This window comes from Haematobia irritans, chromosome 1, assembly GCF_050003625.1.
Source record: "Haematobia irritans isolate KBUSLIRL chromosome 1, ASM5000362v1, whole genome shotgun sequence".
In the NCBI taxonomy this organism is placed as follows: Eukaryota; Metazoa; Arthropoda; class Insecta; order Diptera; family Muscidae; genus Haematobia; species Haematobia irritans.
The window spans coordinates 49,247,157-49,274,700 of NC_134397.1; the positions used below are offsets into that span (position 1 = coordinate 49,247,157).

General features: G+C 34.0%; 3 protein-coding genes across 3 annotated transcripts in view; all 3 read left to right on the forward strand.

Moving 5' to 3' along the window:
- The first annotated feature begins 5,133 nt into the window (after window positions 1–5,133).
- The window catches only part of LOC142220874 (V-type proton ATPase catalytic subunit A), a 108,369-nt gene continuing 85,958 nt past the window's right edge, over window positions 5,134–27,544 (forward strand). The window contains exon 1 of the mRNA XM_075290257.1: window positions 5,134–5,147. The gene's annotated coding sequence lies outside the window, so the exon portion shown is untranslated. The remainder of the gene's footprint in view (window positions 5,148–27,544) is intronic.
- LOC142220860 (uncharacterized) lies at window positions 16,231–17,948 on the forward strand. Its single transcript, XM_075290240.1, has 2 exons — window positions 16,231–16,361; window positions 16,482–17,948. The coding sequence occupies exons 1-2, from the start codon at window positions 16,344–16,346 to the stop codon at window positions 17,007–17,009; spliced, it is 546 nt and encodes a 181-aa protein (XP_075146355.1). The 5' UTR covers window positions 16,231–16,343; the 3' UTR covers window positions 17,010–17,948.
- On the forward strand, window positions 24,554–26,242 carry LOC142220861 (uncharacterized). The gene is made up of 2 exons (XM_075290241.1): window positions 24,554–24,662; window positions 24,767–26,242. The coding sequence occupies exons 1-2, from the start codon at window positions 24,645–24,647 to the stop codon at window positions 25,319–25,321; spliced, it is 573 nt and encodes a 190-aa protein (XP_075146356.1). The 5' UTR covers window positions 24,554–24,644; the 3' UTR covers window positions 25,322–26,242.

The window sequence follows — 27,544 nt, forward strand, 5'->3', positions numbered from 1 at the left end:
ATTCTCCCAAGCAAATCAGTTCAACCAGTACGCAAAGTTTTCTTTTGACACAAGCAAAGTTTTCTTTTGACACAAATTTTAGAGGCAATCGTTGAATCGCTTATCAAAAATACGGGAATTCCGGAATAAGGGGAATTCCGTTTGTCTAAAATTTCATTCCGGAGGAAAATATTTTTTCTTTGGGTAAGGGTACACCCAAAGAAAAAAGAAGTGAAATCGTTCTATATCGATGCCTTACCAAATGGACCGGTAAAAATAAATGCGATAGAGATTTTTAAGGTCTAAAAACCCAGTATATATAAATTTTCGGGCAAATCGGATAAAAACTACGGTTTCTAGAAGCCCAAGGAGTTAAATCGGGAGATCAGTCTACTTGGGGGCTATACCAAAACATACCAAATACATCATATTCGGCTGACCCATTTGTGATCCTAAAATACCTCTACACTGAGAAAAATATTTACGTGATATTAAAGATTACGCAACCTAAATTTTAGGATGCGAAATTTACAAAATATTAAGGACAAATTTCTTTAAAATAATAAAATTTTAATTAAAATAAAGTTTATAATTTTTGCTTCAAAAGTTTTGTTCATTAAATTTAGGACACAAATTTTGTAAATTTGGGTCCCTCCGTTAAAGTAGCATGTCTTAAAGTAAACAAACACATTTATCTTTAAATTAACTGAAATATTGAAACTTTAGATTTAAGATAAAAACGCTTCAAATATAGGCTAAGACTTATTTTGAGAATTTAGCGTCTTTGGTTTAAAGTTTTTTTGGAATTAAGAAAAGATTTTTTACTTTGAAGAGTCCGTTATAATTTGGATTTTTAAACTGGCATTTGTTTGTACGTGAGTACCTTTATTAGTAAACCGCGAAAATAGACTGAAAATTTGATAAATGAGATCTGTATCCTAATTTTAATTTTATTGGTCCTAGATTTAAAGCCAGATAGGTCGCTAAAAATGTCATTATTTTAAAGAAGCCGCATCTTTGGCTCGGAATCAATACCAAAATCCTTAAGGGAAGGTCAAAATCTTTGGATCCAAGTAAACTTTTGAAAAACCAAAACACAGCAAAGACACGTGTTGCCTTCCAAAACGTTATGTTTGTTCTTCTTTTTGTCTCGTATTATATGCTTGTATTGTATACAAATGAGAATAACTCCATGTTGTGGCTCTCTCACGCCAAGAGAAAACTAGTATTTTTGGATATATTATGTAATTTTATGAAAGAGTCCATACACATTATTAAAAATATCATAATTTAATAACATGTATTTACGAAAAAATATATTACGTAAACGTACTTCTAAATTTTTAAAAATGTACAAATTTATGTACAAATTCATATTTTATTTTTTTGTGTGTATTGTCCATCACTAGCTTCTACTTTAACTCATACGGATAGCGAGACGAAAAAACGACTAATCTTTTCACTCAATCTGTGAATCGATCCAATTTTTGTCTTCCTAAATGAACGAAAAAAGCAATTTTTTCGCGGAATTAAAGATTATGCAACCTAAATTTTAAGACACGCAATTTACACAACATTAAGGACAAATTTCTTTAAAACAGTGACATTTTAATTAAAAGAATGTTTATGATCTTTGCTTTAATTTTTTTCGAATTTCCACAGGATGACGCCTTTTCAATTATGAAACAGTTCTCACTTCAGATACACCAAAGTCGCTTCTGTAAAATATACCCCAAACACGTTTTGCTTCAAGCATATATATTTTCAGGATTGGTCCAAACAAAATATTGTTTGTATTGTTCAAACATATTATGTTTCACCTTAGGCATACACTGGTAGAAAAACATATTAATGAAATTTTCTTTGTGTATATATATTAAAGGCGCCAATTTATTACTTCCATTCTTTTACTTGCAGCTTACTCTCTATATCTCTCTTTCTAAACACATATATGTTTATAGGCTATTTCTAAATTAATATATGTTTGCATCCAAACATATTATATTTACAAAAATGTTATGTCCCAAACATAATTTATTCTAACATATTAACAAATATGTCGCAAACATGTTATGCTAGTTTATGAACATTATAAGCTTGCACTTAAAAATAATGTGTAAAAAAATTGAGTTCCAAACATATAATTTTTACACTCAAACATATGAAAAACAATATTTTTCGTGCGTGTATTCAATAACTATAAAGTCTAAAAGTTCAGCAACCTACACAATAAAAGTGTAGATTGCTGAAATGATTCGAAATTGGAATTAACTATTTGGGGCTTAAAAATTATATGCTTAGGATGAAACATAGCATATTTGCATACTACAAACAATTTTTTGTTTGAAAAAAATTCTAAAAATATATGCTTGAAGCAGAATATGTTTGGGAGTATATGTTACAGAGGCGACTATTTTTGAGGGTGTATACAACATACAGTGTCAACTATCCTATATTATTCCAATAATGTTAATAGGAATTTATGCCACTGCATATCAATTTTCTTCATGACCAATGCTTAATTGCCCAAACATATCGCATTTACCCGACGACTACATAAGACAATTTGGTCTAAAAGATGTTTTGTTTGGTATTTTCGTGATGTATTTAAGGGCGAGGTCAACTTTAATTCACTTGGGCCTAGCAGCGTATGATACTTATGATGAAGGACTTAGCTGTCAGCTCCATGGAACATACATTTGACTATGCTGGACCATAATGCTTGCTTAGTTTGTGTTCATGCTATCATGGTAATATTGCTGGCGCAAATAGCGCACATTTCAACTGTGGAGTTATATTTATTGCCTATTATTAAATGATAAACTTGACACTTGACTTCAATGACACTTGCAATGTTTTGATAAACTTGTATTATGTTTATTTATGCGATATAGAGATTGTTTTCCGGTTTTATTGTTATCGCTATGCTGCCACAGATACATAAGATTTTATCATTGACCTAATTCATCTGAAGATTCTTTGTGAAAGTCATAGAGTAATAAGAACAGATGATAATGTATACAATACAGGTTTTCAGGCCACATTCCTGATTATAGGGCCATTGATGTTTATTATGTAATAAGGAGGAATAAATAATGGAATGGAGAAAAATAAGAGGATTGTATGAAAACGTGTTTCTTGCAAGGAATTATGCTGTGCGCCAACTGATATTGTCATGTTATCTATCGTAAGATTGAGCCAACGTACATTCAATATTGCAGTGGAAAGTTCGACACCTGAAGAAATGGTTGATGCATTTAGAATGTATGTTTTGGAGATACCTCATCAAAGTGGCAAAAGTGCTTCGACAATTGGTTCAAACGAGTGATAAACAATAATGCAAACAAAAAAATTCACCCAGTAACAAATTATATGCATATTTCCACCACAAATAAATCAAATAAATACTATGTCGGGAAATATTAAACCCTTTCCTTCGGCGTATTTTTGTTGTCAATGCAGCTCTTTTTCAAAATCCCCCATTGATGTTAAATACAAACATAAAATTTATTTCACATATCATTGTAATCTTAATATGATTATTGGTATTATTAATTATTGAAAAGAAAACGCCAGATACATATCCCAGCAATAAAAAACGTGGCCAAAAAAGTAGTGAAAATGTTCTTTTTGGATCCGGAAGTGGTGCAAAATGGGCGCAGAAGCGATGAATTTAACATATGCTTGTCATAGGATGGATGTTCACCATTTTCACAGCCGTTGCACTCAATATGCACCACTTCTTTAGATGTGATCCGAATTCAGTGTTTTGGATGTGAATTAAAACATTTTGTGGTATTTTGACAAATAATTCATTTTTATAATTTTTTATGATTTTTAATGCAATCTAATGCTTGTCTGAAACCCTTGACCTCAAACACCAAGAAAAAAGTGCCTTCGGAACTAAAGGAAAAAATGTTCATCAATTTAGTTTAGCCAATTTATTTCCATTAAGTTAAATTTTTGTTTAAAATAATAAAATTTACTTGCTTCAGTAATAAAATCCTAAACTTAAAGCAGTTAGGAATAGTTCATTAACTAGAATAAGGCATGGAATTTTACTAATACTGTTTTCTTCGCTGGGTATAAGAATTTACTACTGAACAAGAAAATTTTATTCACTGATAACAAAGCATTCGTAAAAATAAACACAATATGAACTAAAACCAAGTTTCCTCAAATTTAGTAAAATTTCTTTTAAAATGACAATTCTGACTTCCTTTATTATAGAAACCTTATCATACATACGATTAACACTTGGCATAGAAAAATATTTTAGTTCATTCGTACTAAGAAGTATTCAATCCCTTTAAAACTTAAGGAGACACACTTGTTAGAATATAGGAAATTTTCCTATATTTCTTTTATCTACCTGTAATCGATAACTGTTATCGATGTAATCGGTATGTCTGCGCGTGGGTTGGATTTTTAGCTGGAATCGCGTTGTTATGGTATACGGAGTGATTGTTAAGAAATAATATAGTAAAATAAATAAAATATATAAAATATTTGTTATTTTAAATTAGTGAGAAAAAACTATGTTCGTGATGGTGTATAAAGAAAGAAAACAGAATAAAAACCCCTTCATTCGTCTTCATTTTGGAATCTTCAATTAACAGGTAACATTCAGTGACGCTAACCTTTTGTGAAAAAATTGGTTTATGATTTTTGTTTATTTGTAGGTATTGAAATTGTAAAAGGAGGACAAACTCGTTACGCAGCAACTTATTAAAAGTGAAATGTACAAGAAGAAGGAAAAATGCGGTTTACAGTTGATGACATTACATGGAAATTGAAAATAGTGGAATAATAAACTAATATTTCAAGGCCAGTCGATGCTGTTGATTTCAAATAAGTATATTTAATATATTAATAAAACGTGTATTTTATAGAAGAAAAAAATTGCTTATATAAATAAATAAAATTGTATTTAAAAACGAAGGTAAGCAGTTCTAAGTTTGAAGTAAAAAGGTTTACCGCAAATATGTAAGATTTGTCCCAATGAATGAAAAAATTTCAATAAAATCATTCCATATATGAATTCAATTCAGTTAAATTTTTTCATTCTGTAGTATAGTGGTACATAAATATAGGAAAATGTTAACTAATATATGGAATGCATTCTACCTAATTTAAACGAAATTCACATCGTTCAAAAAAATAAAAATGTCTTTGGCGCTATACGAAGTTCAACTTTCTTCACAATTTGTTCATTTTAACTTAAAGAATGGGTCACTTTTTTCTGGGTGAATATTTTCAAAATTTCACAATTTTTCTAGAATGAATTTAGAAATTTTTTAGACAAAATTTAAATAATTTTTACCATTTTATTAATCCTTTTTTTGCTGGGATATAGTATATTTTTAGGGGTAACATTTATTTGGGGGGACTTTAGACCTCATAAAGTGGAGCAGTTCTCAAACAAATTCGGAACAATTCTGGCATGAATTTTGAGAAAAAAAAAGATGCTGGAAGTTAATCCAAATGCCTACATACTCGCAAAAAAAATTTTTTCCTCCCAAACGAAATTTTAGACAAACAAAGACCGTTTCTCATTTGCTTTTCGATGTAAGGAAGTTTATTTGGAAGAAAAGTATATACTTTTTGTGATAAAGGTTTATTCTTTTCCAGGATGTAAAAACAATTTCATAAATACCAACTCAAAAAAATAATCTTTTCTGGCTAATTGTATTTTCCCTCACACTTTTCTCACTTCCACGAGGTTTTTTTAGTTCATAGCACCTTTTTCTGTATACAAACAATGAAGGTTAGGTTAGGTTAGGTTAGGTGGCAGCCCGATGTATCAGGCTCACTTAGACTATTCAGTCAATTGTGATACCACATTGGTGAACTTCTCTCTTATCACTGAGTGCTGCCCGATTCCATGTTAAGGTGGGTATTAAGTTCGAGTTTAGCCGCTAAAATCGTCATTTTTCATGATTACTTTTGTTTAATAATCCATTTTAAGGAATACAAACTTTAATTTTACCTTTCGCCTGGACGGAGAATCGAACCGTAGCCCATGTAGTTTGTAATCCAACACACTATCCACTGGGCTACGTAGCTGTTATTGGCATCAATACACGCACAGAAAAAACATGTTTGGACATGGTTGCCGCATCCATTTAATGCTTATTTAGAGTATGTAATGGTCGCGAAACCCATGTATTTTGTCTTTATAAAAATAATTTTCGAGCGGAGAAAAATATATGTTGGCAATAAGCATTTAAATGGTTCTCAAATGCCACAAACATGTTCTATTATTTAAATGATAGAATTTTAGACCATTATATGGTCAGGAAAATCATGTACCTGACCATTCAATTTTTTTACTTTTTTGCAGAGAAAAATGTATTTTTATAGTTTACATATAGATATGTCTACAACCACTACATGGCCATAAAGACCATGTACATTGTTTTCGTGACCATTTAGTTTTTTAATTTTTTTGCAGCGACAAGAATTTTATAAAAACATTGAGCAGGTACACACGATTTTCATTTTGCGCGTCAGTCGTTGTTGATTGTTTCTTGGAATGGACGGAGAATACGGATTTACTGTGTTTTGTGTTAATTTATTTATTCAGAAGTGGCACGTGGTTTTATGTGAACACAAAAAAGGAAAGTGTAATTGAAAAATGTACATGTTTTTTGTTCTGCATTTTGCTATATGGATCATTTATTTTTATTTGCAGTTACATGATGCCTGCGTTTGTATATTTGATGGGCACGACGTTAATATGGAATAATTACTTATTGTTGAAATTGAAATAAAATAGAGTGTGTAAAAATATACGATGTTTGCTTGAACGGCATTATAAATACAAATAAACAATGAATTAGTTTATAAATAAATAAAAACAAATAAATAAAGTTAATTTTGTGTTTTCTTTTCTCAAGTGGCGTCCTTTTTTCGACGACGAAAAAAGTTTTTTTATAAAGATCAAAACATTTTAGGTTGTGACCATGTTCTTTTAACTGGAAGAAAAACATTTTGAATGAATACCAAAACATTTTAAATCGTGACCATTGTCTTTTAATGGAAACAAAATTCTTTTTATCAATATAATAACATTTTAGATGAGGACAATTGTATTTTTCTTAGAACCATGTTCACTGAGCCAACATGGTTGCAGGTTAAAATGTTACATGGTCGCCGCAAAAATAGCTGCTATCATATTATTTTGCTCTTCGAATATGATTGTGACAATCATGTTTCTTCTCTGCGTGTAGACAATAATCGTTATAAGTTTTATTAATATAGCATAGTTATCGGCGCCCACGAGCCGATAAAATAAATTTTATTTAAGAGAAACATACATTTAGTTGGGCACCGTGGATAAGTGGTTGCTACGTCCGACTTGCATACCAAGTGTCCTGGGTTCGATTCCTGCTTTTGTAACTAACGATTTTTTTTGTGATAAAAGTTTAAAATTTTCGGAGAAATTCAAAAAACGAAAGAAAAACGTTTTCGGTATACGTTTTTCAAACGATTTTTTTTTCTTTGAGTGTACAAGCGAATATGCAAAAGCATTACTTTCGTTAAAATTTTTCAAATGCTTCTGTTGAAAGGGCTTTTTTAATATTTGACACAAATAAAAACAAATTAAGAAATCGTATTTTAACTTAGCAGCTGAAAGCGTTTTAAGAGTTAAATGCTCATTAAATTGTTGGACTCATGTATATGTATATATTTACTGAACTTTAATTTTTATTTCCCTTTTTCCTATTCTTTACACATTGTAAACCTTGTTTTTAATTAATTTGGTTTAAAAGGTTTATACATTGAATTAGTTTGTTTTGCCTGTTTTTTAAATTGATATACATATTGTATTATTACAATATGAAACAATTCTTTTCTCAGAAACGAAAATTTATACAAACGAAATTCCCGTTCGTTGTAAAGTAATTTCTTAAAGACCAAATTTTATATTTTATTTACTCCAAAAGAAAATTTTTTAGCATCAAAAGAAAACTTACTTAGTCTAAAATTTCGTATTTCGTATCATATTTAGCTTTAAGTCTGCGTCATTCCATGGACGCTAAAATTCGATTGCATTACCCATTGTACTTGATAGGCTACAGTCGCAAAACGAAATATCCAAGAATTTTTTGTGAGATTTGGAACTACGAAATTTCTGGTTTTCCGGAAGCATTAAGAAAAAGACCATGCCGTTAAATCTGTTGTACAAATAGGTGGAAATGTACCATTTGGCATAGAATAGTACTATTTCGCAGCTAATTTGGTACAATTTCGTCTATGCCATTCATCATTCGTGATCTATATTATCTACTAAAAATTCAAATTAACGGGATACGAACCACTATGAGATCATTTGTAAAACCAATCTTCCAAACAAATTTACTTTTTTTTCATCTTTGTTTGGGTGAATGAAATATTTTTTTTTTTTTTGACAGAAAATAAAAGAATTGTAAGTAATTTTTCGGATTTAAATAAATATTTATTTTAATAAAATGCACGCAGGGAAGGAATATGATCACCCCAACCATGTTCCAAGAGCAAAATGTTACTTTTTCACGGAAAACATGTAGCATGTTTACCGAAACCATGTTCTTTTCTCGGAAATTATGTATCTGATTTCGGAAAGAATGTTATGTTTGACGAGAAAAGAATAGTTTTGCTACAAAAATGCTACATGGTCGCTGTGAAAAAGTAACATGATGCTCTTGAAATATGTTTGAGGTGATCATATTCCTTCTCTGGGTGTGGCATCTAAATTTTGCGTCGATATGAATCGATGTAAAGCCAAAAGTAGTCGGCGGCGGCTAAATTCTATAGCGCGACTCGGCGCCTTCATTCTCTGTTGGTGAGTTCAAGAATTGGGATGGCTACCACGGTTGCCATTCAAGCAAAAACAAAAATCTACCAAAATTTAAAGAAAATTTTACCAAAAAACTACCAAACAAAACTTATTTTTGTCAAAATTTTATTTCTATAGAAAATTTTGTCAAAATTTATTTCTATAGAAAATTTTGTCAAAATTTGAATTCTATAGAAAATTTTGTCAAAAGTTTATTTCTATAGAAAATTTTGTCAAAATTTGAATTCTATAGAAAATTTTGTCAAAATTTGAATTCTATAGAAAAATTTTATTTCTATAGAAAATTTTGTCAATATTTGATTTTTAAGAAAATGTTTTCCGAATTTCATTTTATAGACAATTTTATTAAAATTTTATTTCTATAGACAATTTTATCAAAAATTTATTTCTAGAGACAATTTTTTTAAAATTTTATTTCTATAGAAAATTTTTTAAAAATTTTATTTCTATAGAAATTTTTTTAAAAATTTTATTTCTATAGAATTTTTTTTAAAAATTTTCTTTCTAAAAAAATTTTTTTTAAAAATTTTATTTCTATAGAGAATTTTGTCCAAATTTTTTTCTATAGAAAATTTTGTCAAAATTTGATTTCTATAGAAAATTTTGTCACAATTTGATTTCTATAGAAAATTTTGTCAAAATTTGATTTCTATAGAAAATTTTGTCACAATTTGATTTCTATAGAAAATTTTGTCAAAATTTGATTTCTATAGAAAATTTTGTCACAATTTGATTTCTATATAAAATTTTTCCAAGTCTTATAAAGGGTGATTTGTTAAGAGCTTGATAACTTTTTTTTAAAAAAAACGCATAAAATTTGCAAAATCTCATCGGTTCTTTATTTGAAACGTTAGATTGGTCCATGACATTTACTTTTTGAAGATAATTTCATTTAAATGTTGACCGCGGCTGCGTCTTAGGTGGTCCATTCGGAAAGTCCAATTTTGGGCAACTTTTTCGAGCATTTCGGCCGGAATAGCCCGAATTTCTTCGGAAATGTTGTCTTCCAAAGCTGGAATAGTTGCTGGCTTATTTCTGTAGACTTTAGACTTGACGTAGCCCCACAAAAAATAGTCTAAAGGCGTCAAATCGCATGATCTTGGTGGCCAACTTACCGGTCCATTTCTTGAGATGAATTGTTCTCCGAAGTTTTCCCTCAAAATGGCCATAGAATCGCGAGCTGTGTGGCATGTAGCGCCATCTTGTTGAAACCACATGTCAACCAAGTTCAGTTCTTCCATTTTTGCCAACAAAAAGTTTGTTAGCATCGAACGATAGCGATCGCCATTCACCGTAACGTTGCGTCCAACAGCATCTTTGAAAAAATACGGTCCAATGATTCCACCAGCGTACAAACCACACCAAACAGTGCATTTTTCAGGATGCATGGGCAGTTCTTGAACGGCTTCTGGTTGCTCTTCACTCCAAATGCGGCAATTTTGCTTATTTACGTAGCCATTCAACCAGAAATGAGCCTCATCGCTGAACAAAATTTGTCGATAAAAAAGCGGATTTTCTGCCAACTTTTCTAGGGCCCATTCACTGAAAATTCGACGTTGTGGCAGATCGTTCGGCTTCAGTTCTTGCACGAGCTGTATTTTATACGGTTTTACACCAAGATCTTTGCGTAAAATCTTCCATGTGGTCGAATAACACAAACCCAATTGCTGCGAACGGCGACGAATCGACATTTCACGGTCTTCAGCAACACTCTCAGAAACAGACGCAATATTCTCTTCTGTACGCACTGTACGCATTCGTGTGGTTGGTTTAATGTCCAATAAAGTAAACTGAGTGCGAAACTTGGTCACAATCGCATTAATTGTTTGCTCACTTGGTCGATTATGTAGACCATAAATCGGACGTAAAGCGCGAAACACATTTCGAACCGAACACTGATTTTGGTAATAAAATTCAATGATTTGCAAGCGTTGCTCGTTAGTAAGTCTATTCATGATGAAATGTCAAAGCATACTGAGCATCTTTCTCTTTGACACCATGTCTGAAATCCCACGTGATCTGTCAAATACTAATGCATGAAAATCCTAACCTCAAAAGAATCACCCTTTATTTATAGAACATTTTTTTTCATTGGAAATTTTGTCCAAATTTTATTTCTATTGAAAATTTCGTCAACAATTTATTTCTATAGAAAATTTGGTCAAAATTTTATTTCTATAGAAAATTTTGTCAAAATTGTATTTCTATTTATAAATTACCTTAAGTTAAAGAGGAATATTTTGCAATATCTTCCAAAAATTTACCATTTTGGGTAGAATCCTACCAACTGTGGCAAACTTGATGACTACGACATGTCCAAGGTCATAGTTTATCTTCATGGTAACAATATTTGTGGATTTTTTTTTTAAATTTTTGTATAAAGGCCGGTACTATGTTCGGTTTTAGAGTTGAAAATCACTTTATCTTCGAGCATACTTTTTCTAAAACAATCAAAATTATAAATGAAAACAAATATATTCCTGTTAGGTTAGGTATAGTGGCAGACTATTCAGTCCATTGTGATACCACAGTAGTGAACTTCTCTCTTATCACTGATTCTATGTTAAGCTCAATGACAAGGGACCTCCTTTTTATAGCCGAGTTCAAACGGCGTTCCACGTTGCAGTGAAACCATTTAGAGAAGCTTTGAAACACTCAGAAATGTCACCAGCATTGCTAAGGTGGGATAATCCACCGCTGAAAAACTTTTTGTTGTTTGGTCGAAACTGGGTTTGAACCCACGAACCTCTCGGCTATGAGCGTTGGTAGGCCAATAATACAGTTTTTATTTGTGTGTTTGCATGTTTTTAAGAAAAATGACGAGACAAATGGACGTACATACCAGATGTAGCTAATGTTAAATTCGGGAATATTCAAAAATCCTAAAACGTAAACGCTTGTAAAACGCTTACAAGCAGAGCTTTATCAACAAGTCAAAGGTTCCCTGACCTATTTATATCCACAAAATTCGCAAGTATTCACATTTTTTGCGTATTTGTTATCACCAAATTTTTCCACTTCAATTGCCAGGAGCAGCACATGGTAGTATAGATTGCATAAGACTGTAAATTATCCAAATGACACATAATATCTTTGGCAGAGTATACACAACAAGTAGTGGCTTCTTTACTATTCCCAATTGGGGAGTTTCATGCCACCACAACCTACCTATTCTTCGTTGGTGTTTTATACGGGCAAAAATGCCTTCTCCTTAGTGCCCAAACATAAGCGTACTTCTTTTCAGTTATGTATCGCGCAGCAAGCCAATGTGAAAGAGACCGTTAACCGGTCTCATCATTAGTAATGGCATCTTGCTGGTTGGATGATGCCCGCTGAAGTAAACCATCTTCAAGTAAAAGTAGTTTTATGTGTCTAATTTCGTTTTTTTTTTTATTGTAATTTTTCTTACTTACATATATGAGTGAAAAAATAAACAAATGATAATTTGTTACATGTAGCACCTAGATCTATGCGTGTGAAGTAATGAATGAGTATCCAGCATAGTATAACCATATCGGGAATATGTCTGCAAGCAAAAACATGTAATCTAGTGGTATTTTTTTGGGCGAAAATTACATTTATTTATTGAACACCCTGATTTTCTGTAAGTCAATTATTCTATTTGTACAGAGAAACTGCACAAGGTGCAGTTTGCAGAACAAGACTCATTGCCATATTCATGGTGGTCAAATAATTTCACAAGAAAAATAGGGTCGTTTGGGTAGCTCTCTTAATCTTACTAAGTCATCCACTTTTCCGTTCCTTAGTGTGTTCCGACTTGAGGTGTGCGCGTGACTGAAATTTCACTCACACTCGCGCACATTCACGAAGCAAAATATTTTTTTACGTCCGCTCACGCACGAAACGAAAACCAGTACTCACGCACGAATTATTTTTAAAGACTCACGTTCACGCACGATTCACGACAATTCATGTGATTCACGACAAATTCACGAGACTCACGATATTTTCCAAACGGAAATCAGCAAAGGTAACAAAATTCAAAAATAGATAATAGTTCGAGAGCCGAATTAATTTCAGTTAACGTACGAGTGTGAATTAAATCTTCATTATTTTCGCGAGCGTGATTTTGCAGAAATTTTATTCACGCACATTCTCGAACCGATTTTATTTCTCACGCACGCTCACGCGCGAAATATTTATTTTAGTCCCATTCACGCACATTCAGGAGAGTTGCTTTGGATTTTGTTCACGACTCACGCGTGAATCACGCGTGTCACGAGAATTTCGAATTTCAATATACATTTGATTTGAATAGAACCCCTCAGAGCTCCCATGTTCGAAGCATATTTTTTTGAATGATAGCTCGCGTAGTTAGCTTGTGAATCGCAACAACGCATTTTCTGAACTTTTTTAAAATCGTGATTGCTCAAATGCCATCCATCAGACTTTGCCTTATAGCGTTATAGGTCTAAACCCTGCGGTATATATGCAATGTATAATTCTTCCTTTTCGACCCCACGTTTTTCATTTTTGCACAAGTAGAGAAAGTGGCTTTCGTAGCCCTCTCTTAAATAGTGAGCTAAAAGTCCACATTCCTCAATATGCGTCCAAAGTACTTTTCATACTCACCAAAGGTTCAACAATGGGAATTTTTCGCCCCATGTAGTTCATAACTAGTGTTACATTAGCTGAATTTACTGCTAAACCATTCACCCTCACTCATTTTCCAATCATTCGGAGAGCTCTTCGTATGATCATTTTCTTGGATTAATAGTTTGCTCTAAGGTGTTCAAAATAAGTCCTTTTGTTAGGGTTACACCTATAAGTCCCTGTATATTGTATAAACTTGAATTGTATTATTGATCGGGGCTTTCATTATATCCATTATTTATTTGACGATTTTTTACTTTTATGGGAAATTAAATGCAATCTGTGAATTAAATGAGGGTACCAAAGGTGTCTTTGGTATCCTCAACTGCTGCGTTTTACATAAACTTTAATTTTGATCCCACACTTATCAATAAAGCTTTGTATTGACAACTTTTTCCTGTGACATACAAATCTATACAAACAGCGAACTATAAACATTTTTAAAAATAATTGAAATCTCTCTTTCTCTCCTTGTATTGCAAGACCAAGTGTAGATCACGTTGGAATTTCTGCACTAGCGGTCACATAACGACAAACTACATCGGGCCAACAAACAGGAAATGATCCCTTGATTTTAGCTTTTACTTTTGTTTGTTTTACTCTTCGTTAGTGGTATGTCAGGGTTCAGTTTCCAAAATGGATGTTAATGATTACAACATGACGGCACGATTGGAAAAATTGAAATCAAATATTGACACAATGTGAGGGAATGAAAAACTATTTCAATGTATCTTTCACATTGTATTTGCGATTGCTTGGACTGAAGTTTCCTTTCAGTCCAAGCAATCGCAAAACTTATATGCAAAACTTATATGCAAAACTTATAAGCAAAATGAAAATAAACCTATATCGATTGATGCAAATACGTTTTGTATGCATGTCCGATTTTCTCCCACCAAGCGAGAGACCAAGATGTAATGAATGTAATTTGAAAAAGATTTAAAACTTTTGGGAAATTACCAATGGGGTTGTATGGTTTAATTTTGCTATACAATAAACCCTCAATAAAATCACCTTCATCATGGTTATTACGATAAAGATCATCAGGCTACTGATGAATGCCTCAAGTACATCTTCAAATACGTGCAGAAGATGATCAACTAAAAACAATAACAATTTAAAATGTGGCCAAAAACAAAAATTAAAAAAAAACACTACGCACGGTGAGTGCTCTAAAAATAATAAAGAAAAAAAAAAATAAAAGAGTTAAGGCATAAACTCATACAACAAAGACTTAAGACACAAGCTCATCGTGTCTAAAGCAAAGACTCAAGACACAAACTCAGTCATTATACAGCAAAAACTTAAGACACAAACTCTCAGCAACTAAAGCAACTGCAAAGATGAGAAAAAAAAACAAAAATAAAAATAAAAACAAACGAAACTATTACCAGTTTTGTAAAACTAAAGGGTGATTTGTTAAGAGCTTGATAACTTTTTTTAAAAAAAAAACGCATAAAATTTGCAAAATCTCATCGGTTCTTTATTTGAAACGTTAGATTGGTCCATGACATTTACTTTTTGAAGATAATTTCATTTAAATGTTGACCGCGGCTGCGTCTTAGGTGGTCCATTCGGAAAGTCCAATTTTGGGCAACTTTTTCGAGCATTTCGGCCGGAATAGCCCGAATTTCTTCGGAAATGTTGTCTTCCAAAGCTGGAATAGTTGCTGGCTTATTTCTGTAGACTTTAGACTTGACGTAGCCCCACAAAAGATAGTCTAATGGCGTCAAATCGCATGATCTTGGTGGCCAACTTACCGGTCCATTTCTTGAAATGAATTGTTCTCCGAAGTTTTCCCTCAAAATGGCCATAGAATCGCGAGCTGTGTGGCATGTAGCGCCATCTTGTTGAAACCACATGTCAACCAAGTTCAGTTCTTCCATTTTTGGCAACAAAAAGTTTGTTAGCATCGAACGATAGCGATCGCCATTCACCGTAACGTTGCGTCCAACAGCATCTTTGAAAAAATACGGTCCAATGATTCCACCAGCGTACAAACCACACCAAACAGTGCATTTTTCGGGATGCATGGGCAGTTCTTGAACGGCTTCTGGTTGCTCTTCACTCCAAATGTGGCAATTTTGCTTATTTACGTAGCCATTCAACCAGAAATGAGCCTCATCGCTGAACAAAATTTGTCGATAAAAAAGCGGATTTTCTGCCACTGATTTTGGTAATAAAATTCAATGATTTGCAAGCGTTGCTCGTTAGTAAGTCTATTCATGATGAAATGTCAAAGCATACTGAGCATCTTTCTCTTTGACACCATGTCTGAAATCCCACGTGATCTGTCAAATACTAATGCATGAAAATCCTAACCTCAAAAGAATCACCCTTTACTATGAAAATTAAGCCAAAAACTGTAGTTTTTAGCTAGAAGATGGTCATAATGCAAAAATATGTTTATATATTTATTCAAGAATTTTTTAGTAATAATAAAAATTTTAGATCTTTTTACTCGAATAAGACCTAGTTTTTGTCAAAAATATTTTATTTTAATTTCATTAATCCAATTTGGAAAATTCTTGTTCGAATAGTTTTTTTCATTTGTGCACTCGGTTTGGTCCTCTATAGTTTGTATGAACTTATGTGATTGCTTCTATTTCATAGCCTTGTCAGAAGATTTTTGTTGTTTTTACACTCGTTTTGTCGCTTTGGAGAGCTCTGTGCGTCCATCCCTCTGTCCGTTTGTGTATATTACCTTGGTCTCTCCTATGGATGAGTTTATTGCGGCTTGGATGAGTTTTGGTCGCTGCAACAGATCGACGTTGTCGTCTACTATAAAGAGGGCTGTTGTGGCCTTTCGTTGGCATTCAGTCGTTGATTCCCTACTTGAAAGCAACTAAATTATAATCTTAAGTTTTTTTACTTCTTTCCCCCTCATACACACACAAGACTCACAACTATGAACTCCTTCTCCGTGGTAAGTATTACAAATGTTCCAGATGAAAAATAAAAGCCCAAGGATTTCATTCTTGGTTCTTACACCTAGTCAAAGATGAGATTTACTGATCATGGATTTTCCATATTCTTCTCTCAATAGTTCTTAGTGTTGGCCTTGGCCGCACTAACGGTGGCAGAACCTCCATCGGGCTATAATTATCAGCGCAATGGAGGTGGTGGCGGCGGTGGTTTTGGAGGCGGCGGTTTCGGTGGTGGTAGCTTTGGCGGAGGTGGCGGTGGCTACCAGGCTGTTAGTGGAGGTTTCCAAACCAACGAAGGTCAAAATGTCGATCCTCAGCTTTTGGAACAAGTACGCCAAATTCTATTGCAAGAAGAAAGCAAATCAGGTGGAGGTGGTGGCGGCGGCGGTGGTGGCTATCCCAGCTCACCTTCAGGCTCATACGGTCCTCCCTCATCGCAATATGGTGCCCCATTCGGTGGTAGCGGTGGAGGCCGTGTTGTTGGTATTGACTTGGAAGGTGTTCGCCAGGCCATCCAAGTGGCACAATTCGCTCAACAAAGTACACAAGCTGGTGGTGGTGGAGGTTTTGGTGGTTATCCCAGTGCTCCTTCAGGCTCATATGGTGCCCCATCAAGACCCAGTGGAAGCTATGGTGCCCCTTTCTAGGTGCCAGTCTAAGTTTAGCTTTCTAGCATAATTTAGTTACCAAATGAATCGAAAGAAGAAAACAAACACAAAATTAAATGCCGCCAAATATTTGACAAACCAGACAGATCATAGCCGATTCACAAAACACAGCTCCACAGAAATGAAAACAAAAAAACCCACAAGACACATCAAGAAAACGGATGGATTTTTAGGACACAATAAAAAAGGATTTCAACTCAATACCGTAGCCACCCAGATTGCCAACACCTTAAGCTCCAAATGATATCTCATTGCCCCATGCCCTGGGAGAAGTGATGTTCGAGACTTAACAAACGGACATAAAAAGTATGCACATATCAGTAACCGGATGTTAATGTTTGCAGTGATGGTGTTTGTGATGATTTTGTTGTGTTGTTAATCCATTTGCTAAGAGAAAGAAAAAAAGTAACCATGACCAATCAAGGGATCATGGTAAGCTTCCGTTTTTCCAAACAAACTGAAAAAAATCTTCTTTTCGACAAAGAGATAGCACAGAAGAACTCTCACAGTGATTATAAAGTTTTATTCAGTTTGTTTTTCATTTTCATCCTTCCCTTCAGTTATTTCCATTGTCGTTGTTGTCACTAGGACTTTCGACATTACTACTCAGTGGACTATCTCTAATTCCCGCTCTCACTGTACTAACCCCTGAATCATTTTATGTTCCCAATTTTTAATAACTCTTAGGTTTTTTCAATTTTTTCATATTTTCACCAAACAGTGAGGGCAAAATTGTTATTTTATTGTAAATAGTTTTTCTCTAAAAAATACAAAAATACAATATTTTTGTTAGCTATTAAGTGATGATTTTAATTTTTTATATGTGTAAAAACTATGAAACAAACCAACAAAGAAAAGAAACAACAAAAAAAAATTATAAAAAATAATAAAAAAAATAGTAAATTTTGTCACCGTTAATTTTTTTGTTTTTATTGTCTTATTATAATCAAGGACTACTGTTTATATTGGGAAAGGACATATATCTTCCATGTTCTGTTAACCTTCACCAAATATGCAAGGATTCTGATCTTCGATTACAAAATTTGGAAGCAGATATCATGATTTCATGAGAATGATTTCATGAGAATGGTCAATATTGTCTATTACTGTTGTAGATGTAAACGGATGGAAATCGGTTAATATTATATCTACACTAAAGGAGTGAACTCCAACGCCAATTTAACTTTATTTTAGTTCATGAAAATTATAATATTCTAGTTTACGAATTTTTGAACTTTGTGTTCTTCCGTTAAGTGTGAAATGAGGCAAATTTTTCTTAAAGTAAAGTAAAGATACCATTTTTTCATTAAACAATCAATCTTTAAATTAACCGAGGTATTGATAAAAACAAGCTTCAAATATAGGCTAGACTAATATTGAGGATTTTGCTTTTTAGATTTTTTTTTTTGAAATGAAGAACATATTTCAAATACGCTAAGAACATTTCAGACAAGCTGTAGAATAACAAGTATATTTACACACAAAAAAATTTTCCGATTCAATCAAGAAATTAATTGATCCAATTAATTTTTCAATTGAAATGTCTTCAATCACAAAATATCAATCACAGTTTTAATTGGACGTTTAAAAAATACTTGATTAAAAAATTAATTGATTTTATTAGCATTGATTCAATTAAAAATTCAGTTACTTTCTTAACTGACTTACCGCCATTTTCATGAAGCTCCGTTAGTGCTACGTTAGCTAACTAATTTTTAAACCGATCTATGGACATATCTGTCATCTTGTCTATACATTCTATATGCCAGTTAGGCGCTTACCTGCTAGACATTTTTCAGTTAAAGTTAACTGGAGAAAAGATATTTACAATTTACTTTCTGTTAACTGGCAGTTAAAGCCTAACGGAGCTACATGAAAATGGCCGTTAGTTTGATTGAAAAATAAATTGTTGGAAATAAATTTTGAGTTAAAAATTTTTCCATCACTTCTTTAATTGACTAATGGTGTTTTCTTTTCTGAAAAAAGTGCTTTGCTGTCATTTTGTCTGTACAGAATGGGCATTTATGAAATGTTGCCAGCAACCTAAGAAAATGCTACAATTTCAGCGGGCAGAAAAGAATCCAAATGAGCAAACAGGGCATCGCAGCACTCTCGTTTGTCGGCAGTGCTGAAAATGCCCGCAATTTGCTCTCTCTGCTTGGCACTATTTTCACAATAGGATTCGAAGCCTTTTCGCACTTTTAACTGTTTTTTTAGAAAAGAACCTAAAAAGTTCATTTTCCGGGCAAGATTGAAAAAATGCGCATTATTTACAAGAAAAGAAAACACCATTAGTCTTCTGAGTTTGATTGAAAAGTTAGTTGTATTGATTATTTTTTTTAATTAAAATTTTTTTAAATTTTGAATGGTATTTTTTCTGTGTATACGGGGTTAAGTTTGGCCTGCCCAAATTTTAAATACTACTAAATCTTCGTCGAGCAGGTTAGTTGAAAATATTTGAAATTTCAGGTGAATTTTAATAAAAATTACTACCACAAGGATATCGGTTTCAATGGTACGCTTACCAAATTTAAATTTAAAGTTTTTACATATGGAAACTACATTATACCTCATACACATTACACCTCCAAAATCCACTGTAACTAGATTTCAACTGTCATTGTAAAAAAAGCGATTTCAAATCCACTTTTTGTAGATTTCGAGCCTAATGTGAATGAGCTATTAGTTTTTTGATTTATCAGAACAATGTTTGTTCAACACTTTATGAGACTAAATTACCTCTAGATTTCCAATTTCAGGCAAATCTGATAAAAAATTGCGGTGTCTCGAAGTCCAGAAGTTAAATCGGGAGATCGATCTATATAAGGATTACACCCTAACTTGAACTGATATACACCCTTTTTGGTACAACAATTTTTGGTTCTAAAATATTTCTAGATTTTCAACTACAGGAAAATCGAATGAAAACTACGGTTTAAAGAAGCCCAAGAAATCAAATCTGAAGATCGGTGCATATGGGGGCTATACCAAAATATGAAGCAATACACACCGTATTCGGTATAGCTTTTTGTGGCCCCAAAATACCTATGGATGTTGAATATTGGGAGAGATCGGTCTATATGGGGGCTATACCAAAACATGGACCGATATGTACCAGAGAACGGCTGCGATCTACCCCAACCGACCAGTGTATTTAGTAAACACCAATATTTGCAATCTTAAAACACCAATTGGTAAAAAAATTTCAACCACCAATATCCAATGCAACCGACGACAGTCGGTGTTTGTTAGTATGAGTGTTGGTCTCTCGAGAACACCGTAATAAAGCAATCACACAAATTGGTTACCCATTTCTCAGCAGTTTGGTATTCTCTTATTTGGTACTCTCTCAATTCTCTTGAGCTAATGCCAACTGCTGGTAATTGTTGTTGTTTAGTGCAATCACACTTACGTGCCAAACTCGTTTTTTGTTTACCGAGCGTTGTTACAATGTCGATTGGAAGACACTGCATACGAAGATTGCAAGACACTGCATACGAACATTGTTATATACTATTGGTCTTTTTATTCTCGCATTTGTATCAATGTAAAAGATCGCATGGTAATTGGTGTCTTACTCACTGCCACCGACATTTTGTGGGTAAGATTGCAATACGAAGAAAGCCACCGGTTACAGTTCTCTGATATGCACCATATTCGGCACAGCTTTTTGTGGTCATAAAATACCTCTAATTGCAGGCAAATCAGATAAAAACTACGATTTCTAGTAGCCCAAGACCCCAATTGGGGTGGCCGATAAACCCCATCGTCTGTAAATAAAAACTAATCCGCGAAAAACTTCAGGACGATAGCACCATTGTTGAAGGCTGTTCACACAAAAAATAACCCATTTATTTTATGAATAGTGTTCCCAAAAATTTTCAAAACACGGATTTCACAAATTTTATGAAAAAATTCATAAATTAAAAAATACAGGTTTTCATTGACTACGAATGGATTCATAGTATTAATAAAATTTTTAATATTATAAATGAAGTATCCATAATTTTCGACATTGAAAAATATGCATTTTTACGTAATATATACTAAGAACGTCATGCATTAAATGTATTTTTTCTTTTCGATTTTTTCCCTAATTCCTGCAATATTTGGTCTAAATGTATGTATGAACCCATTTATTAAAAACCGCATTAAAGTCCTGCGAGTTAAAAAAGCATTTTATAATATTTTTTTATTACTTATAAATATGAGCACCAATGCTTCCAGTATAATTAATAATTAATAAAATTGTTTTATTTCGCCAACCTTTTTCAGCAATAAATAATCTTCGAATCCCAACGGCGACTCAAACTGAACTGAAACAACCAAACACAGGATATATTATGTATAGTTTCATTAATTTTAAGAAAGAATACATGCGCATTATTAAAAATTTCTTAATTTAATAACAAGTATTTACGAATAAAAAATATGTAAACGTGCATCTATTTCATGAAAGAGTTCATAAATTTTCAAAAATGTACACATTGACTGTTCCACAGTGTGGCGCATGGTATAAAAATGAACTAAAAGTAAAGAACAAAGTCAATGTCGTCAATGGTCATGATGACCATTTTAATCGTACTGTAGTTCATTCTTACTATTTTTGGGAATCGTACGAAAATTATAAATAAAATGTATATAATAACAAGTATATACAGCAGTAAGTTCGGCCGGGCCGAATCTTAAATACCCACCACCATGAACCAAATATTAGGGTTTCCTTTGAAATTTCAGGAGGGCTTGAGGACACTTCCCGAAGATAAATTTAAAAATTTCACCTATGAGGACTATATCAGATTCTGGATTTATAAGAACCATTTTTGTTTGAGTTTTAGAGGAATCATTAACATCTCTTGTAAGTGTGCAAGAAAATTATAAAATAACGTCTTGATTTGAAATCTTAAATCTGTAGATTTTCACCCGAGAAGTAAAATCTGGAAATTTTACATTGAGTTTCAAGCAATTTTCATGATCAGTGCGCCTTCTATACCCTCAAGAAGTGAAGTCGGTCTATATGGAGGCATTACCAAAAGGACCGATCCGATACACGTTTTTGTGAGCCTAAAATACCAGAATATTTACAATTTCAAGCAAATCGGATAAAAACTACGGTTTCTAGAAACCCAAGGAGTTAAATCGGGAGATCGTTCTTATGGGGGCTATACTAAAATATGGACCGATATTCACCGCTTTCGGCACACCTCTTTATGGCCCGAAAATACCTCTAGATTTCCAATTTCAGGCAAATTGGATAAAAACTCCGGATTCTAGAAGCCCAAGAAGTAAAATCGGGATATCGGTCTATATGGGGGCTATATCAAAACATGGACCGAAACTCATCATTTGTGGCAAACCTCTTTCCAATTTCAGGCAAATTGTATATAAACTTTGGATTCTATAAACCCGAGATGTAAAATTGGGAGATCGGTCTATATGGGGGCTATACCAAAACATGGAACGATACGGACCATTTTTGGCACCCCTGTTTATGGTCCGAAAATACCTCCAGATTTCCAATTTCACGTAAATTGGATAAAAACTACGGTTTCTATAAGCCCAAGACCCCAAATCGGGAGGTCTTTTTATATGGGGACCATACCAAACCATGGACCGATACCCACCATTTTTGGCGCATCTCTTTATGGTTCTAAAATACCTCTCGATATCCAATTTCAGGTAAGTTGGATAAAAACTGCGGTTTCTATAAGCCCAAGAAGTAAAATCGGGAGATTGGTCTATATGGTGGCTATACCAAAATATGGACCGATACTCACAATTTTTGGCACACGTATTTGTGGCCCTACAATACCTCTAGATTTCCAATTTCAGGTAAATTAAATAAAAACTGCGGTTTCTATAAGCCCACAAATAAAATCGGGAGATCGGTCTATATGGGGGCTATACCAAAGCATGAACCGATACTCACCATTTTTGGCACACCTCTTTATGGTCATAAAATACCTCTAGATTTAACCGATATACCCCATCTTCGAACTTGACTTGCCTGCAGACAAAAGACGAGTTTGTGCAAAATTTCAGCACGATTGCTTCATTATTGAAGACTGTAGCGTGATTACAACAGACAGACAGACGGACGGAAATCGTTATATCGTCTTAGAATTTCTCCCTGATCAATAATGTATATACTTTATATAGTCGGAAATCGATATTTCGATGTGTTACAAACGGAATGACAAACTTATTATACCCCCGTCACCATTCTATGGTGGTGGGTATAAAAATAATTTAAATTTAGTGTTAGTTTATCTACGTAATTTTTTCAGTGTTCGCGATGGAATTCAAATGAAATGTTTCAAGACTTTATTTTAAAGACGGTTTTACTTGAAACATGGCAAAATGTATAATGTATTTGGAGTTAAAAATTGTGGTTAACTCGTTTTCAATCAATCAAAATAAAGAACATAAAGAATATAAAGAAAAATAAAGTTAAATCGGCTATAGAAATTTCCATTGACTTTTTTCTGATGGTGGCGTAGGGGTATGTAAATTTTTTATTATCTGAATGGAATAGGGAATCTCATACTTACTTTCGCTTACTTACTTACTTACGCTTTCTATCTACAATACCAATGATGAAGTGACAAAGCTTGGCCTAGAATGGCCTTCTTACATATCGGGCGAAAGATGAACTGACTTTGAAACTGAACTGACTTTGATTTTTCCAGAATATTAATAGTTCTGTTTTTATTTTTTTTTTTCAAATAGAATAAAGGATTACAACGCACATTCATAAGGTTGAATAAAAATATAAGGAAGCATTCGAACAAACCACATTGACATACAACTAAGCAACTTTGGATGTTGGCATCAATCCCCAGGTTAAATTCCTCACTTGAAAATGACAGTGTGATATACTCCTCCGCCATGTCAATAATTTGTTATGAAATTACTGAAAATATAATTTTTTATCTTTCCAATTGGATGCGCCAACCAATTTACCAAGGAGGTGGAATGGTTAGACAAAGCTTGAATTTTAATTGAAATGCAATAGGTAGCCGGTCGCATGATCCAAGATCTGGCAGACGTTTGATCTCTTGGTGAATTTGGTTTTTTTGATCATTTGAAAAAATATATGTGTGAGTGTGAAAAATTAAAACAATATTTTCCCAATCAAGATTTCATAGATTTAAGTGTATTTTTGTCGATGTTTCTATGCTGGAAGCAAGTTTGTCTATGGCCTTTTTTTCCTTGGCTAGGAGGTACCACTATAGCCCGCCAACCAGCAAGTATGATGTGCTGCTGCACAATACATGCCCAAGAGTTCGCCTGCGCACCACTGTCATGTCACGACGCTTAACATTACTAATGGATACGGGTTTCATCGATGAGGGGTCTCCATCTCCATCTGGCCCAACTCTATGAAGCCAGCCTCCTCCCCGGTAGTAATTGTACTATGCGGTATTTGTATTTGGCCAATAGTTATTGTTGTTGGCGTTTTTGTTTCTCTCGTCTTCACTGCGTTGACTATAAAGAGGGCTGTAGTGGCCTATCATTGGCATTCAGTCGTTGGTTGCCTATTGGAAAGCAACTCAATTGCAATTTACTTTAAGTTTTTTCTTCTCTCCCCTCATATATACACGACTCACAACTATGAACTCCTTCTCCGTGGTAAGTATTGCATAAGAAATGTCCATCTGGAGACAGAGGAACCATGTGGATTACTAGTGGATTACTTACAGTGGATATTGTTCTCTTCTATGTTTCGCCCATAGCTTGTAGTGCTTGCCTTGGCAGCACTAGCTGTTGCAGAAGCTCCATCAGGATATAATTATCAACGCAATGGAGGTGGTGGAGGTTTCGGCGGCGGTGGCTTTGGTGGTGGTGGTTTCGGCGGAGGTGGTGGTGGTTTTGGTGGAGGTGGCTTTGGCGGCGGTGGTGGTGGCGGTTATCGTCAGGTTGGCATCGGTCCCCAAACCAATGAGGGTCAGAATGTCGATCCCCAACTCTTGGAACAAGTCCGTCAAATCTTGTTGCAAGAAGAAAGCAAATCTGGCGGCCGTGGTGGTGGCGGTGGAGGTGGTGGTTATCCAAGCTCTCCTTCGGGCTCATATGGTCCTCCCTCATCTCAGTATGGTGCTCCCTTCGGAGGTGGCGGTGGTGGCCGTGTTGTTGGTATTGATTTGCAGGGTGTTCGCCAGGCCATCCAAGTTGCACAATTTCTGCAACAAAGTACCCAGGCCGGAGGTTTCGGCGGCTATCCCAGTGCCCCCTCGGGTTCATATGGTGCCCCTTCGAGACCCAGTGGTAGCTATGGTGCTCCCTTCTAGATGATCGTATGCGTTTAGTTTTCTTAGCATAATATAGTTAACAAATCAATCGAAGAAACAATTTTACCAACAAAAATGCTGCCAAATATTTCAAGAAGAATCAAACAAAGAGAGCCAATCGCAAGAAACGCCCTAAACCAAACAAACAAAACGGATGGAATTACAACAGGAAAACGAGGAAAACAAGTGGATTTTTAAAGCAAACTATTATCATCACTCATGGGACCACTTCCTCCCAGAAAGAGAAACCACCAAACACCTTTCCAAGGAGACGAGAAGTGGTGTTCGCATTTACCTATCTGACACATACACTATGCTGATAACCTTTATTATTCAATTCTAATCAATCCTATAAAGGGATTTTTGTTTTAATACCATCGGTCACTGTATTATAACTGAATTGAACAACCGGAAGTTGGTGTTTATGTATAGAGTTTGTGTTGCCAATCCATTTGCCAAGAACAAATATTTCCGTTTTTCTCACAAACGAAATTCTTGAACAAAGCTCTTTCTTTTGGAGAGACAAATTGGTGTTAATATCTCGCACATGTTTGAGAATTTGGTTTGGTTTTTTTTCATTTTCACTTCCTTCCCCCGTCGCTTTCCATAGACACATTACTCAGTGGACTATATCTATCATTCTCTCAGGCATAGACTCTCGTTGTTCCTTCTCTCGCTATTTCACCATTGACACATTTCCATTTCATTTTTCTCATTTCTCATGCAACGAGAGTGTATGTTATTTTATTGTAAATAGTTTTTTTTCATAATTTAAGTAACTTTTTAAGTGATATTGAGATTTTTAATATTTTGTATATATTAAAAACTATGAAACAAACAAAGAAAAGAAACAAGAAAAAAAAAACATTAAAAAAAAAAACAAAAAATAATAAAAAAATAGTAAATTTTGTCACCGTTAAATTTGATGCCTTTTTAATCTCCTATTAAGAGTATTATGTGACCATTACACGCGCAGAAAAAATTAAGAAAATCGAATGAAAACTAAACCCTGCTACGTTCAAGAAGTTCCAATAATGACTTCATCCCCATTTGTTTTTAGAAATACCAACGGGCTATTGTTGACGAACCGAAACACTTCAAAATGACCAAAATATTTATGCATCACACCATTAGCCCTTATACCGAATCGAATAATGTTGCCAAACGCTATGGCCGTGGAAAACACTGCATCATCACCTCAAAGGGTTACACTAATAGAAAAAATTACGTTCCATAGTCGTGAACGGTCGGTGACAAAATGAAACGGAAACGTTCACAAAAAATCAAAACGGAATGTGCTAAGGCGATTGTTAATGCGTATGATGCAGAAAACACAGTTCGAGTCACGGTAGCGGAAATATTTTTTTATTAATTTCTTTTATAAATTCGTAACCATAATGTTTTCAGAGCATGAACGCTGGTTGTTGTTTTGACAACGCATAGTGTCATTTTTTTGTTGGCAGATTGACACCGCCTGTTCTCCGTTTGACACCACATGTGTGTTGATTCACTTCGCTTTGAAATGAGCACGTCGTGCATGATGTTTTCTATGAGTGTATTGACAATCAAATGACTAAATATTTGAAAATATCCACACGCAGAGAAGGAATATGATCATCTCAACCATGTTTCGAGAGCAAAATGTTATTTTTGGACGGAGAACATGTAACATGTTTGCGGCAACCATGTTATTTTCTCAAAAAACCTATGCCTGACTTCGGCAACCATGTATATGTTTGCCGGGAAAACCACATTTTTGCGACAAAAAAGCTCCATGGTCACCGTCCAAAAATAACATTTTGCTCTCCAAACATGGTTGAGGCGATCATATTCCTTCTCTGCGTGCAGTGGAAAGATACACACATATATTGAAATATATTTTTAGGCTCACATTGACTATTCAATCCGCCTTACATAAAAATGGTCATAAATTCAAACCTAGTTTGTATCGAATCGTAGTTCATTCTTGCTATAAAACTATTAACTATTTTTGACTTTGATTGTGCTTTGATTTGCTCAAAATTTTGCATAAGGAGTCCAATTATTAATATTGGTAAGTGTGCAAAAGTTAGTGGACATCGGTTCAGGAAGATTTGTATGGGAGCTATATCTATCCCATACAAATCATCCGTCCAAATTAGACTCATATGACCTCCGGAGAAAACATTTCCACTCTGAGACCAAAGTTTCACTCCGATTTGCTTGAAAGAAATTAACATTCTA